Genomic DNA, 14,538 nt, shown 5'->3' on the forward strand with positions numbered 1-14,538 from the left:
ATAGCCAGGCCTTCTCCTCCCCTTTAGGCACAAGATTCAGGGCACTACATCTTATACACCTGTTATTTACAGAGAGCACACACCCACATTTACGCAGCCGGAGAAAGGCACATAGGAACACACGGAAAACCCACGGGCACATACTGAGACGCACATGGACACAGCGACACATTCACGCTAGATCCATATACACAGCCATATGTGCTCCACACGGCCCCAACAGCAACACAGACACACGCACACAGACCACCCACACGCACACACGCAAATCCACCAATGCTGGTGACAAGCCCTGCTGGGTGTCCCTTGCCTGGCATACCTTGTCCCATCCCATCTGTGTGTCATGGGCACCCAAGTCAGAGACTCTGGGAACCTAGATCCTACCAGTACGGCTCAGGCTGTATCTCACCAGTCAGGCTGCCATGTGGGCAGGACTGAGGTCCCCTGTCGGGCAAGATTTCAAGAGCTCTAAAATAGAACGTCACCACCACATCCTCAAACAAACCACCACCTTCATATCCAGAGGATCTTCATTTCCCAGGGGATTGAGTGGGCTCACAGTCCTTCCTGAGAGTGGGGAATCTGGGGCCTTGGGGAGAGAGAACCAGAGGCACCAGAGCTGAGACACAGTGGGAAAAATCAGCCAGGTCAACTCAGGCAACATCCAGGGACAGCCCTGCTCATGGCACATGTGCTGTGACCAGACCATCCAAGCTCAGGGGAAGAGAAGAAAGAGTGGGCAGGATACTGACCACCTGCTCAATTCTCTATCCATCCAGCTATTCATTCAAAAAAAAAAAAAAAAAAAAAAAAGGTAGTGAGCACCTACTACATTCCCAGCACTGACTGAAGCATGGGGGATGCAGATTTTACACCAGGCAGAGTCCCTGTTCCCCTGGAGCTTACGTTCACCCAGCCGTATGTCCTCCTGGTCTCCATTCTATCCATCTAAAGGTTTCCCTCTGAGCACTACACAGAGGCTCTGTGCCGGGTTTTGCAGGACAGACATGGCAGGACATGGCAGGTTGTGCCACGTGGCTCTGGGAGGTAGGAGAAAGCAGTGATGCTTCAGAAGCTCAGGAAAGAGAGATGGCACTGTAGGCCAGGGGCTCCCTGGTGAAAGGCTTCTCAGTGGACGTGTCAGTGGGCAGGAAGGATGCTGACCATGGGAGACGTGAAGCACCCAGGCAGGGCATATCCGTCAGGAATCCTTAGATCGCAAGTAACAAAACACCACCACCCCAAACTGGAAAGGAATTTATTGGTTCGTGTCACTGTCAAGTCCAGGCTTGGGATGAGCTTCAGCCGTGCCTTGATTCTAGGGCTCGAGCGCTGCCCCCAGGATCTGCTCACTCACTGCTGTCACCTCACCTTCTGAAGTTCGAGCCAATGAAGGAGCAGCTCCAGACCTCACATCCCCTTGGCTTCAGTTTCATGCCTCTGTTCTAGCATGCTCTAGTCACGTTACATTTCACAAGCTCTGCCTGGGTCATGTGTCCATCCATAAATGAATCACTGTGCCAGGGAAACATAAGGTCATCACTGATCAAAGACCCATGCTCTACCCAACCTCCACCCTAAGCACAGGGCAAAGTGACCCCGGAGTGGTTTCCCAGGGCAAGTAGGATTCAGTTACATGACAAGGGTGAGGGGATAACTGGCTGGAAAATGATCCCTGTTCCATAAGGGAGCCGGAAAGCACAAAAGCAAAGACTGGAACGTGCAGGAAAGAACAATGGGTGTGGCAACCAGGAAATGAAAAGGGAGGTGAAGGAGTACAAGCGTGGAACGGTGTATGGGATTCTAATTGTGAAAGCTCCAGGCTTAAATTGGACAAACGTTCTGGACTTGATAGTGCAGGGTCTAGGGAGCCCTGAGGCCTCCTGAGAGGGGGTGTGGGAGGCAGAGGGAGGCAGATGCTCCTGGACCACCAGGAACACGTGTTCACTCTGCCCCCCACCCGCAGACTCCCATGTGTGGAGCACCTCCAGCCCCTCCTGACTGCCAGACCCTGGATCCACCTTCAAGGCTGTGATAGCAAACAGTCTTGCAGTAATATTCCCCCAGCTGAGCCACAGGGAAGGCGGAAGTCTGGTGGGTGGCAGGCCTCGGGCTACTCTGAGGGGGATGGGAGAGATGGCTGAGGGTGTTGTGGTTACTCTGGTTGCTGGGTGTAGATTGGATGAGAGCACGAGGATAGGAAGCACAGAGGTCAGCTGGGAAACTACGGCAGCCATTCAGGCCAGCGAGTATGGAGTCCTGGAAGGCAGTGGAGAAAGAGGAGGGAGAAGACAGGAGACAGTGAACGCTGCTGATGGCTGAGGACCAAGAACTGACTGGTTTAGCAACATGGTCACTGAGACCTCTGAAGGGAGGACTTTGGTGGATGCACAGCTGAGCTGGGTCCCATCTGCTCTCATGGACTGTGGTGTGGCCACTCAGGCTGAATTTTTCCTTGTGTCCCCCTTGTTGGGGGAGTCCTCAGCCTGCCTCTCCCCGAGGTCATTCATGCCAGTTATATCTTCTTGGCCACTGAGCCTACTACTCTCAGAATAGCTGGACGGTGGGGCCTGGGCAAGGTAAGGAGCCTGGTGTCGTCTGAGCACAGTGGCCAGGAAAGCCTTGAGGTACTGGCGGAAGCGGCGGCTGGAAAACGCATAGAGGACGGGGGTGAAGCAGCAGTGGAGGAAGGCGATGCTCTCTGTCACCTGCAGCGCATAGTCCAGGTGCTGGCTGACCTTGCAGTCCCCAAAGACTTGCAGGTCCAGCAGCGAGTGCAGGAACAAGGTGACGTTGTACGGGAACCACAGCACAAAGAAGGCCACCACCAGGCCTATGGCCATCCTCAGAGCCCGGCTCTGGCCTGGGGGCCTCAGCCTGGCCAGGACGGAGCCAATGCGGGAATAGAAGAAGATCATGGCAAGCAGGGGGAGGAGAAACCCCAGGAGGTTCTGCTGGAAGCGGAGGAAGAGCTTCCAGATGGTCCCATGCCCCCCAAAATCCGCAAAGCAGTCCCACACGCCTGGGGCGTTTTCATGCGTCCTCACAAAGACCATGTCGGGGATGGAGACAGCCAGGGCCACAGCCCACACGACAGCTGCAAGGAGCAGGCTCTTGGCCCGGGTCCTCAGCCGGTGGTGGGGCTGAGCGCAAACAATCTCCAGGTACTTGTCGAGGCTCATGCAGCTAATGAAGAAGATGCCACTGTAGATGTTAATGGTGTAGAGGGTGCTCACCACCTTGCATAAGAAACTCCCAAAGACCCAATGCCAGGCCACAGAGATGCCCCAAAAGGGCAGCGTCACCAGAAACAGGAGGTTGGAGATGGCCAGGTTCAGCAGATAGATCTCGGTCATCCGCCTTCGAGGCACATACCGGAGCAAGACCACTAGGAGAAGGAGGTTCCCGCCCAGGCCCAGCACAAAGATCAGGCCATAGAAGAGTGGCAGAAAGACTCTGCCAAACGACAGCACCTCGTCCTTCCTGCAGAGCATGAAGGCCGCGTCGCCCAGGAAGTACTCATAGTCATAGAAGGAGCTGCTGTTCTCAGAACTGGCCACCTTGGTGCTAGGTGGCAGAGGAGAGGCGGTGGCGGCCATGGCGGGAGGACACATCCAGTGCTGGAGCTCTGTGGGCCAGAGAGCAGTGTGAGCAACAGGAGACAAATCCACCCTCTCTCCAAACCCACTTTAGCCAGTGCTCTGGGGTGTCCAATAGACTCTTCGCATTCACGCCAGTAACCCATAGGCTAGCAAGTACGGGAACAAGGATGAGGAGCCCAAGGCTACCACTTAATAGTTATGTCACCTTGGGTAGCTGACTTAACCTCAGATGTTCTCACAGTACTCACTTCTTTTTTTTTATTTTTATTTTTTGGTACGCAGGCCTCTCACTGTTGCGGCCTCTCCCGTTGCGGAGCACAGGCTCCGGACGCGCAGGCTCAGCGGCCATGGCTCACAGGCCCAGCTGCTCCGCGGCATGTGGGATCCTCCCGGACCGGGGCACGAACCCGTGTCCCCTGCATCGGCAGGCGGACTCTCAACCACTGCACCACCAGGGAAGCCCAGTACTCACTTCTTTCATGATGGTTTCTCTTCTTTATTTTCCCCCTCATCATTTATGAAGACTGATAATGTCTTTCATGTTTTTCTTTATTATTTAGGGATACCAATTCACTTATTTATTGTGTACATACTCTTCCTCACGTGTGGCTTGAAATTATTCTTCTTTGTGTGGCTTATAATTTTTTCTTTTTAATGAGAGCTTCTCTTCAGTGGGGCTTGCTTTTTCTATAAATACCTAGTGTGCCTACTCTGGCTTTGAACTCTCTTTACTTCTCTCACTTGAGGATTTCCCTTCCTTTGGTTATTTTAAAAATATTTTATTTATACATATTTAGTTTTATGTCAATATCTTCATTTATAAATATTTAATATTTTAAAAATATTTTAGCCACTATTTCTAGGTTTGCAGCAGAAAGGTGTGAACCAGCATGTCGACAGACTCAGAACTAAACCTACTAATCCCTCAGTTTCCCCATCTTTAACATGCTATTAATTATAGTGCCTTTTCGTGGGGTTCTTGTGAGGCTTAAATGTTATAATTCAGGCAGAGCATTTCGAGCTCTATGAAGAATGCCCAGAACATAGGAGGCACTCAATAAACATTTGCTTAAATTATTGCTTTGCCCAGAGCTGAGTTCATCATCTTCCAGACCAGCCTCTTCTCCTCTCCCTTGTCTATCTAACTGAAGAGCTCCACCAGCTATTCGGTCACCTAAGAGTGAGACGTGGGAGACATCACAGACCCCTTCCCCCCAACCCTCATCATCACCCTGTGTGTCTCTACCTCTTTACTGCTATCTCCAGGTTCCGTAAAAATACATACATGATAAAAATATTTACATGATACTCTTTTTAATAAAATTAAGACAAATGAAACATATATATATATATATATATATATATATATATATATATATATATATATATAAAACCACCACCACCTCAGGAAGTATATGAATATATGCTGTGAAGGAGCTCAAAGAGATAAAAGACAGGGGAAAGATAGGCACAAGACTGAAGATGGTGGCTGCCTGGGCAGGAGAAGCCAGAGACATGGGATGGGGCAGGTCACTGTCCATGGTCGAGTTCTCTCTGGGCAGCAGTCTCCCAGGTTTTAATTGTATTATTAAACATAATTTTAAAAAGAGAGCCTCACATGAACCAGTGAGAAACGTGTCATGAACCAAGGATTATGCTCAATCCTGTTCTGTGTTCTAAAAGGAGAGAGACTTCATGTTCAGCACATTAGATTGTTCACCAATGGGGAAGAGGGTTTGGGGAGGAGAGAGGAAAGAGATAAAAAGAGAAGTTGTGGCCCAAGCAGGCAATCATGCACAGCCACCAGAATAAGACCTGTTGGCTGGTGATGATAATGGGCCACAAACCCAGAAATACAAATCAACTCCACCTTGTACCTCTGTATTTTAGTTTTTATTCCTTGATTCAGATGAGGTTGAACTGTTAATACACTGAATGTATTATTTTGTATGTATGTCTTCTGTGCATGATTTACTGTTTTAATGGGTGGGATTCTCATTTTATAAGAGGTTTTATATAGTAAGGATTTTAGCTTTTTACATATATATTGCAAACATTTTCTCCAGTCCTTTCCCTCCCAGTAGAAGTTTAGTCTGTTTTTTTTTTCCAGGTAGAATTTTGAAAGAAATGTTGACTCAGGTCCTCAGCTGAGGACCTTCTAGTATCCATGACACCGTGACCCTGTGATGGAAATATGCAATTCTGCTGAGGCAGAACCTCTCTCAGGAGAGCCCTGGAGTCCTCCTACTTCTTGAGCCTCTGCCCCACCCTTGGGCTCCTGTCAACTGGCTTCTGGGCCAGATGTTGGGGAAACACAGATGTCCTAACCCCACCCCAAGACCTCAGCCTGGGCGGCTTTAACTAGGGCTGGGCTCTGCTCCTGACTGGCCTTGAGAACTTGGCCCTGTGCCTTCCTTTCTCCGTCCTTCACACCCCTCCTGTGCATCTGGGCTCTCCTGTCCCTGAGCCCCTCTTTCCTGGGCACCAGTATAGGCACCCACCCCCACTCCCAGCACATGGCTGGTTTGGGAGTCCATGAGCTGCTGGCATTGGGAGGAGGGAGTGCCCTTCTGCACTTGGGCCTGATTAGGGCTTATTAGTCAGGAGTTACCACTAATTAAATACCAGCTCTTCTAGTCTGTTAGCACTGACCTTGATCCTGACCTGGCTTCTGAAAGTCTCTGGCTTTTGCTTTAGCAAACAACCAAGTCTGATAATTGCTTTGATCAAAGCCAGAAGATCAAAGCCAGAAGTCAGCAGGCCCCAGGCTGGACCAGGTCACCTTTACAAGGCTCCCTTCACCTGGAACACTCCGTTCTTTTCCCTCTCGGGGCCTCTGGCCTCCTGATCGTTCACCTTGGGAATCTTTCCACATTCTCTGGACCTCTGGGGCCACCAGCCCCTCCCATCACTTTCATCAATAATACCAACAATGATGACAACAGCAACCAACATGTGTCATATGCACATGACAATTGCCCAGGCACTTTCATGTCAACTCTGGTAGTCCTGGAAGGCAAACCAGGAAGGAACTGTCAGCCCCACTTAACCCAGGAGCAAAGTAACTTCTCCACAATCATGCAGGAAGTCACTGGCTGAGCGCATCTGAGCCCCAGGTCTTCAGACTCAGAAACAGTGCCCTGTCCCTGGTCTCATCTCATTCTCGGCCTCTGTTCTGCCCTGTCTATAGCAGTTTTCAAAAGGGGCCACCTGAGAGAGGTGTGATTTGAGCTCAGGAGGTCTTGTTTGCCCAGGTTTTGCCCTCATTGGCTGGTCCAGCCTTGGTAGATTCCACCATTAATGCCCCCAAGGCTTTATGGAGCCTCCTTGGGAAACGTAGTCTCCCTACAGGTCAACAGAGTAGCCTCCCCAAAATATCCATATCCTAATCCCTGAAGCCTGTGGATATGTTACCTTACATATCAAAAGGGACTTGACAGAAGTAATTAAGGATCCTGAGCTAGGGAGAGTACCCTGGATTATCCCGGTGGGGCCACTGTACTCACAAGGTCCTTTATAAGGAAGGCAGGAGTATCTGAATCAGAGAAGGAAATGTGACGGTGGAAACAGAGGTCAGAGGGATGTGGTTGCAGGACAATGGATGCAGGCAGCCTCTAAAGGCTAGAAGAGGCAGGGAACTAATCCTCCCCTGAGCCTCCGGAAGGAATGCAGCTGGGCTGACCCATTTTAGACTTTTGATCTCTAGAATTTTAAGATAATAAATGTGTGTTGCCTTAAGCCACTGACTTTGTGTTAATTTGACACAGTGGCAATAGGGTCACTTCCTGTGACCCTTTGTGCCCTCCGCATCTCACACTGAGGGAGTGAGAGTGCATGGTGTCCACCTCCTCCAACTTACAGATGGGGAAACAGAGACTCAAAGAAAGAGAACTACTTGTGCAAAGCACACAGTGAGTCATCTCTGTACGGCTGCACTGAGCCACAAACCCCATGTTTGACTGCCCTTCAGGTCTCTGTTACCCCACCCCTAATAGTCCCTCTAGCCCTGTTCTGTTTTCCCTTTTTTTGTTTTTTCACTTTTCCTTAATACTGGAATTCATTTATTTGGCTTACCCAGAAACACCTTGAGAGGAATGGATTGCAGTGTCAGTTATTCACATCTTCACAGATAGTAAGGCAATCCCGAATGAAGCTCTGGAGTAGAACCTCTGGGGAATCCGGACAACTAGGTAGAGAGGAGGCTGAAGGGAGCAGGGACAGCAAGGGCAAGGTCAGCTGAGCTTCCCGTACAATGAAGCCAAGGGCACAAGGGCAAACTACAGCTTGTCTCTGGGGCAGTAACATCATCCTGAGGCTGCTGGCCTGGGCTGGCTCCAGCTTTAACTTAGCAAGAATCTGGCTGGAGATCAATGTCTTCTCCTGAGGATCCAGGCCTCCCCTCCCCAGGCCTCTCAGAGAAGTCAAAGTTGAGGCAATAAGAGAGAGGATACTGCTACGTCCATCTAGACAGGAAGGTAGCTATGTTAGTTGAGCTCCTTCTCATTTAATCTTCACCATAGTTCTGATAAGCAGTACCATTATGATCCCCATTTTCCAGATAAGGAAACTGAGGCTTGGAGAGGTGAAGCCCAATTGCCCACAGCTTAAGATCAGCAAATGATGGGCCCAGGATTGGATGGCCCTAACAATACAAGGTAGAACTGTAACAGAGAAGAACAAACCTGACTCCACATTGGCTCTGTTGCCTGGGCTTAGCCATGCAGGCTCTGTACCTTTGTCTCATCCAACAGTAAAAGAATGATGCTTACAGCCTGAAATATACATAATAACCCTTTCTCAAGACTCTGCCTCCCAAGCTTGACCATTAAAGGTGTAACACTTTTCATTCATATAGAGATAAAAATTTGCAGAACAAAAAATAACGTTTGTCTGTTGAAGGTTTACGGGAACATCTGACCAGTCCCACGTGGTCAGCTGCAGGAACAAAGGATCATCACATCCCCACCGAGGTCTGGCTGGTACCAAGAGGTCTGCAACAACCAGCCACACCCCGCTTCCCTTTTAGTAGAAAAGAAGCCTGAATTCTAATAACTCAGGTAAGATGATTCTTTGGGACACGGGTCCCCCATCTTATCGGCCTGCTGGCTTTCTGAATAAAGTCGCTATTCCTTGCCCAACGCCTCGTCCCCTGTCGTGCAAGGGAGCAGTACAAGCTTGGACTCAGTAACAGAACTGGCCCTTTTCCCCCAGCTCCCCTTTTCAACATGAACCAAACTTGAATTTGAAGGATGAGCCTCTGATAGTGGGACTTCTGGCCTCATCAATGGATGGCAGAGAAGACTCAAAGTCAGCCATATGCTGAGGCTGTCTCCTACCGGCTGGCGAGAGCCAGTAATGCAACATCCGGGAGGCATTCAACAAGCAATCATGGGATTAACCAATTCCACATTCAGTGATAAATCAGCAGCCTGAAATTGATCATGGTGGGGATATTTACACCAAGGCAAATGCTATAAACTGGAGCTTCCCCACCGTTGCTGAGAATCGGCTGTTAAACCTTTAGCAGCATACCTCTGATCAGGATCCCATGGAGCATGACCAAACCTGCCTGTCTTGCTGTCACCCACCACCTTCCCTTTTACACCTTTCACATCAACCCCATAGCGGCCCTCCTCCCCAGCCGAGAGGCCTTGCGGACAGGGTCACGTGTAGGTCCCCTCCCAGTTGACCACAGCACCCCCATGCTGAGTGCGCTACCCACAATGCAGCTGAGACCAGTGAATACACAAGATCAAACAGGACCCTAAGAGGCCACACCGGCTTCTGTAACATAAAACAAAGAATAACATTTGAGATCACTTTCAGTGGACGATAATTTTGCTGGCTTCCTTGGAAAAAGATTTATATCCTTTAAAATGCAATCTCAATCCTCCCCTCCCAGGAGGCTACCTGGGCCACTGGCCTGGTGAACCCCCTGCCCCAGCCCCCCAAGCACTCACAGAAGGTCACTCCTGGGCTTCCCTGGCGGCGCAGTGGTTGAGGGTCCGCCTGCCGATGCAGGGGACACGGGTTCGTGCCCCGGTCTGGGAAGATCCCACATGCCGCGGAGCGGCTGGGCCTGTGAGTTGTGGCCGCTGGGCCTGCACGTCCGGGGCCTGTGCTCCGCAACGGGAGAGGCCACAACAGTGAGAGGCCCGCGTACCGCAAAAAAAAAAAAAAAAAAGGTCACTCCTCAGCCTCAAATCCACCTCCCAGAAACAGAGTCACCTTTTGAGGATCACTTGCCTCCTCTGCTAGACTGGGGATTCCCAGGCGTTGGAACTCCCCGGCACAGGGCTGACATCTGAGAGGCACTCAACAAATGACCATGCAATTAATCAGCACAATCACCCTCTCCCTCCCTTCTTCTCTCGCCTCCTTTTTCCCTGGCCTGATTTTCTCCCTCCCACACTGGTGCCCTGCACACAGCTGAGCCAAGACCCTCCTTCTGTGAGTTATTTCCTCAGCTTGGGCAAGCTCTGCCTCAGCAGTCTTGGGAGCCCGTGACCATGGAGTGTGACCGGCCCAGAGCCCCCACTGTTTCCACTTGAGCCAAGTTCAAGGCCACTTCCAGCTGGCGCAAGCCTCCCTGTGGCCACCCCCTGCTCCCTCCCTCAGAAGGCTCCCCTGACTGCTTTGGGAGGACTAGGGTGGAGACAGAGTCCCAAGGCCTGGACTCCAACCTGGCTCAGCTAGTGATGGGCCCCCCTCTCTGCCTATAATTCTAGCATTCCCATCCTGTATTCCTGGCCCAGCTGTGGCTGGAAAAGTTGAGGCAGGAGTTGTGAAGTGATTGACACTCCGACCACAGTGTCGGGCTGTGGAAAGTGCTCTGTTGGGGCACAGGTGGGGGACCTGGTAACAGCATTGGGATCTCTCTTTTCTTCCTACTGGGTTTGGGAAAACACAAGATATTAAACTCTACTGTATGTATAACAATAACAACAACAATACCCACCACTTACATAGCACTTCCTATGGGCCAGGCTCTGTTCGCAGAACCTTACATGCATTAATTCATTTCATCTTTGCAATAACACTCTGAGGTGGATAGTTATTACCTCTATTTTACCTGTGAGGAAACTGAGTCATAGAGGGGCTAGGGAGCTTGCCCAAAGGCACATAGCTAGTAAGTAGCAGAGCTGGAATTTGAACCTAGGCCCAGAGTCTAGGCTAGCTCATTAAAAGATAGGGGTGAAGGTTGGGGACTAGAGATGGAGAGTGACAGGAGACCAGGCTGCCATTGCTCAGGATGCTTGAATGGAAGGCTGGTTGTGGGACTGATGGTAAGTGAATAGAAAACAGGAAAAGGAACGGGGAGCCACACAAGGACAGGAGGAAAGAGGTCCAGGGCCATGGGAATGGCATGCAGGGAGAGAATTCAGGAATGACCAACTCAGGGGGCAGAGATGGGTCTCTGCTCCACTGCTCAATTTGGGATGCTCTTGGGCTTAAACCTTCATGCAGCCCCAAGACAAAGTCAGGGCTTCCATCCTAAACCCTTGAATTCCACGAGGCTGTTTTCTCATCATAAAATAAATAATACTACAGCAAAGGATTTCGTGGGATTAAATGTGGTGCAGTTATTATAATGGCTAACACCATGGAGCCCTGACAGTGTGCTGGGTGCAGGGACAAGGAGCTTCACATATATTATTTAATCCTCATGTTTACCTTATAGAAATTAAACATATCACTAGTCCCATTTTCTAGCTGAGAACACTGAGGCACACAGATTAGGGAACTGGCCCAAGAGCAAGTGAGTAGCAGACCAGGAACTAAAACCCAGAGTCCATTTCCTTTTTTCCACCATGCAGCATGGCTTAGTTCCCTGACCAGGAGTTAAAACCATGCCCTCAGCAGTGAAAGCACAGTCTTAACCACTGGACCGCCAGAGAATTCCCCCGAGTCCATGCTCTTAAACACTAAATTACATTGCCTCTCAAAGAAAATAACAAGTGAGTTGTGGTCCCTCCCCTCGCCGCTCCCCCACTTGCCCGCCAAGCTTTATATGTGTTAAGGTACTTACTGCTCTCACAATGACCTTTTGAGACAAGCACTATTGTTATTCCCATTTTACAAGTGAGGAACTGAGGCTCAGAGAGGGGGAGTAACATGCCCAAGGACACACAGCAAGTGTACTGCAGGATTAGAAATCAAGTCCCACCAGTCGGCTCTAGATCTGGAGCCTTGAACCACACACTGTGAGCTGCTGTGAGCGTTCGCAGACTCACAGGACCGACAGCTGCCTCCTGCACCGTCCCCCTTGGGAAGCACGGCATTTGGATTCCTTGTGATGATAAAACACAATGCAAACAATACAAACCAGTCCTGACATTAACATGAGGCTCTTTTATACCCTGGTCCTTGCAAGTCTTCCTGGCTTCCCTGTGAGGAGAGGAGCAGGTGTCCCCTCCCCGGTTTCACAGGAAGCTCAGGGCCTCACCACAAACCAGGCAGAGCTGACCCTAGAGCCCTGATCACTGAGTCCTGGACCACTGCACACACTCTCCCTTTTTACTTTTTTTTTTTTGCGGTACGCGGGCCTCTCACTGCTGTGGCCTCTCCCGTTGCAGACCAACAGGCTCCGGACGCACAGGCTCAGCGGCCACGGCTCACGGGCCCAGCCACTCCGAGGCATGTGGGATCTTCCCGGACCAGGGCACGAACCCGTGTCCCCTGCATCAGCAGGCGGACTCTCAACCACTGCGCCACCAGGGAAGCCCCCTTTTTACTTTTTTAACATGTATTTTTCCTGATTACAAAAGTAATATATGCTCAATGTAAAATGTGAAAATACAAGAAAAAAAATAGAAAAGAGGCTAAAAATCTCCCCATAAACTTACCTCCCTCCAAAATAACCCTTGGGAACATATTGGTGTATCTTGCCTTTTTCATGCCCAGAGCCCCCATCTCCTGCACTAACCTTCCCTAGGTTTGTGGAGTCACAGAGCCTGGCTGGAAGAAAGTGGCCTTGTCCGGTCCCCACCAGGCAGGGGGCCCCTTGCAGCCTCCTGATAGACATGCTGCCTCCTACTCCCTGGGATCCGTAAGGCCCGCCCACTCCCCACTCCCCGGGACCCCACACTACTCTAGGTTTCCTGGCTCTTACCAGGAAACAGAGATGCTTGTGACATTGATGAAATCATAAGAGCAACCCCTCCTCCCAAAGTTTGTTTCAATTAATAAAAACTAAGCACTTTTAGAGCCCGACTCTTCAAGGAGCTGCTGCTGAAGATTTTCACATCTTTCCTGAATTATTTTTGCCTTTTTTGGGGCCTCTCTCGTTGTTGCCCAAAATTTCGCTACTCGAGCTCCTCGCATTTGCATTTCAGCATTATGCTGGGGTCAAAATGAAATACCCGCTCCACCGCCACCACCCCCAGGGAGGGCGGTACACTCAGCATGGTGCAGCATGGAAGAATAGACTATAGATTGGTCCAGTTCTTAATGGCTGAGTAACCCTGGGCAAATTACTTAACCTCTCTGAGCCTTAGTTTTCTCACCTATAAAATGCTTCCTGGGCTTCCCTGGTGGCGCAGTGGTTGAGGGTCTGCCTGCCGATGCAGGGGACACGGGTTCGTGCCCCGGTCCGGGAAGATCCCACATGCCGCGGAGCGGCTGGGCCCGTGAGCCGTGGCCGCTGAGCCTGCACGTCCGGAGGCTGTGCTCCGCAATGGGAGAGGCCACAACAGAAAGAGGCCCGCGTACCGCAAAAAAAAAAAAAAAAGCTTCCTGGTGGCATTTTTATAATAATTAAATAAGTGCCTAGCACATAACTATTGGTTCCCCTCCAGACCCTAAAATGACACTTGGCTCAAGCTGGGATGAATAAGAGGGGATCCTGGGACTGTTTGGGGCAGATGGAGGGACTGAGAACTTGGCAGGAGTTGGGGGTAAAAAGAGAGGATGGGGGGTGCATAAAGAGAGAGTGTGGACGTGTGCTGGGAACCTCAGCCCTGGGAGGGGGACCCTTAAAGGCCATCTCATCTGTCCCCGTCACAGTACAGCCCAGAGAGGAAAGGGAATGCCTGAGGTCACCCAGCCATGTCGGTAGCAACTCTCAGGGATTTCCAGAATCCACGAAGCAGATTCTCGGAGCCGGAATCAAGGGGGCAAGGGGCCAGCAGACCACCTTACTCCCCAGCTGCTGGGGCAACTGCTCCAACAGTTTCCCTAGAGACAGAGCGCCACACTCACCCCGCTTAGCACCTGCTTCTCCCCACACAGTCCACACTCTCCGGGCCACTAGATCCAGTCTCAACCTGTGGCCCCTGTGTAGGGCCCACCCCATTCCGAGAGTTTCAGAAACCTACCGGAGCCAGCCCCACTTGCCTAGGGATGCCCACCTCGCACCCAGGAGGAGAGCAGTAGCGCCTGGGTCCTTCTTCCTCAGTGAAGTGCAGTGGGAGTGATCCTTCATAAGCTCTTCCCCTCCCTGGACAGCTTCCTGCACACATCCTGCCTTCCGGCTGGAACAAAGTACCTCTTTGCGCCTGCCCCAGACCCACCTCGGCTGCACAGCCACAAGCTGTTTCCCTCACTGAAAATGAGTCAAGCTCAAATGACTGCCCCCATGAAAGAACATCTCCCCCAAAGAGATGTTCTAATTACTTTGGAAAACATGTGTCCCCAACCACACTTCTCTGGAACGATTCCCCTGCAGCTGGGCCAAGAACATGAACTGTCTCAGTCCAGACTTCCAGGCTTTCGCTTACCCTGTCCCCTATCTAGGTGGCCTTCCCAGCCTCCAGCTTCATTGGTCCTGGATACCTCCCCAGCAGGAGGTATCTACCCACTCCCTCATTCACCCCCAACCCTCCTTCTCTGACCGTAACTCCCTCCAAGCAGTGCTGTGTCTGTTCCACCCACAGTGTCAGGGATATTCTCATCTCCTAGGCTTTCTAGACCATATTCCCTCTTTCCCTTTCCCTAC

General features: G+C 50.9%; 1 protein-coding gene across 1 annotated transcript; it reads right to left on the minus strand.

Moving 5' to 3' along the window:
• Positions 1–1,243: 1,243 nt before the first annotated feature.
• On the minus strand, positions 1,244–14,008 carry ACKR2 (atypical chemokine receptor 2). Its single transcript, XM_022553762.3, is given in 3 exon segments — positions 1,244–2,455; positions 2,457–3,628; positions 13,919–14,008. Coding segments are annotated over 2 exon segments (1,197 nt in total). The 5' UTR covers positions 3,615–3,628; positions 13,919–14,008; the 3' UTR covers positions 1,244–2,416.
• Positions 14,009–14,538: the final 530 nt, after the last annotated feature.

This window comes from Delphinapterus leucas, chromosome 10 (genome assembly GCF_059928025.1).
Source record: "Delphinapterus leucas isolate spDelLeu-1000000601 "Yukka" chromosome 10, BTC_Dleu_Yukka2, whole genome shotgun sequence".
Classification (NCBI taxonomy): domain Eukaryota; kingdom Metazoa; phylum Chordata; class Mammalia; order Artiodactyla; family Monodontidae; genus Delphinapterus; species Delphinapterus leucas.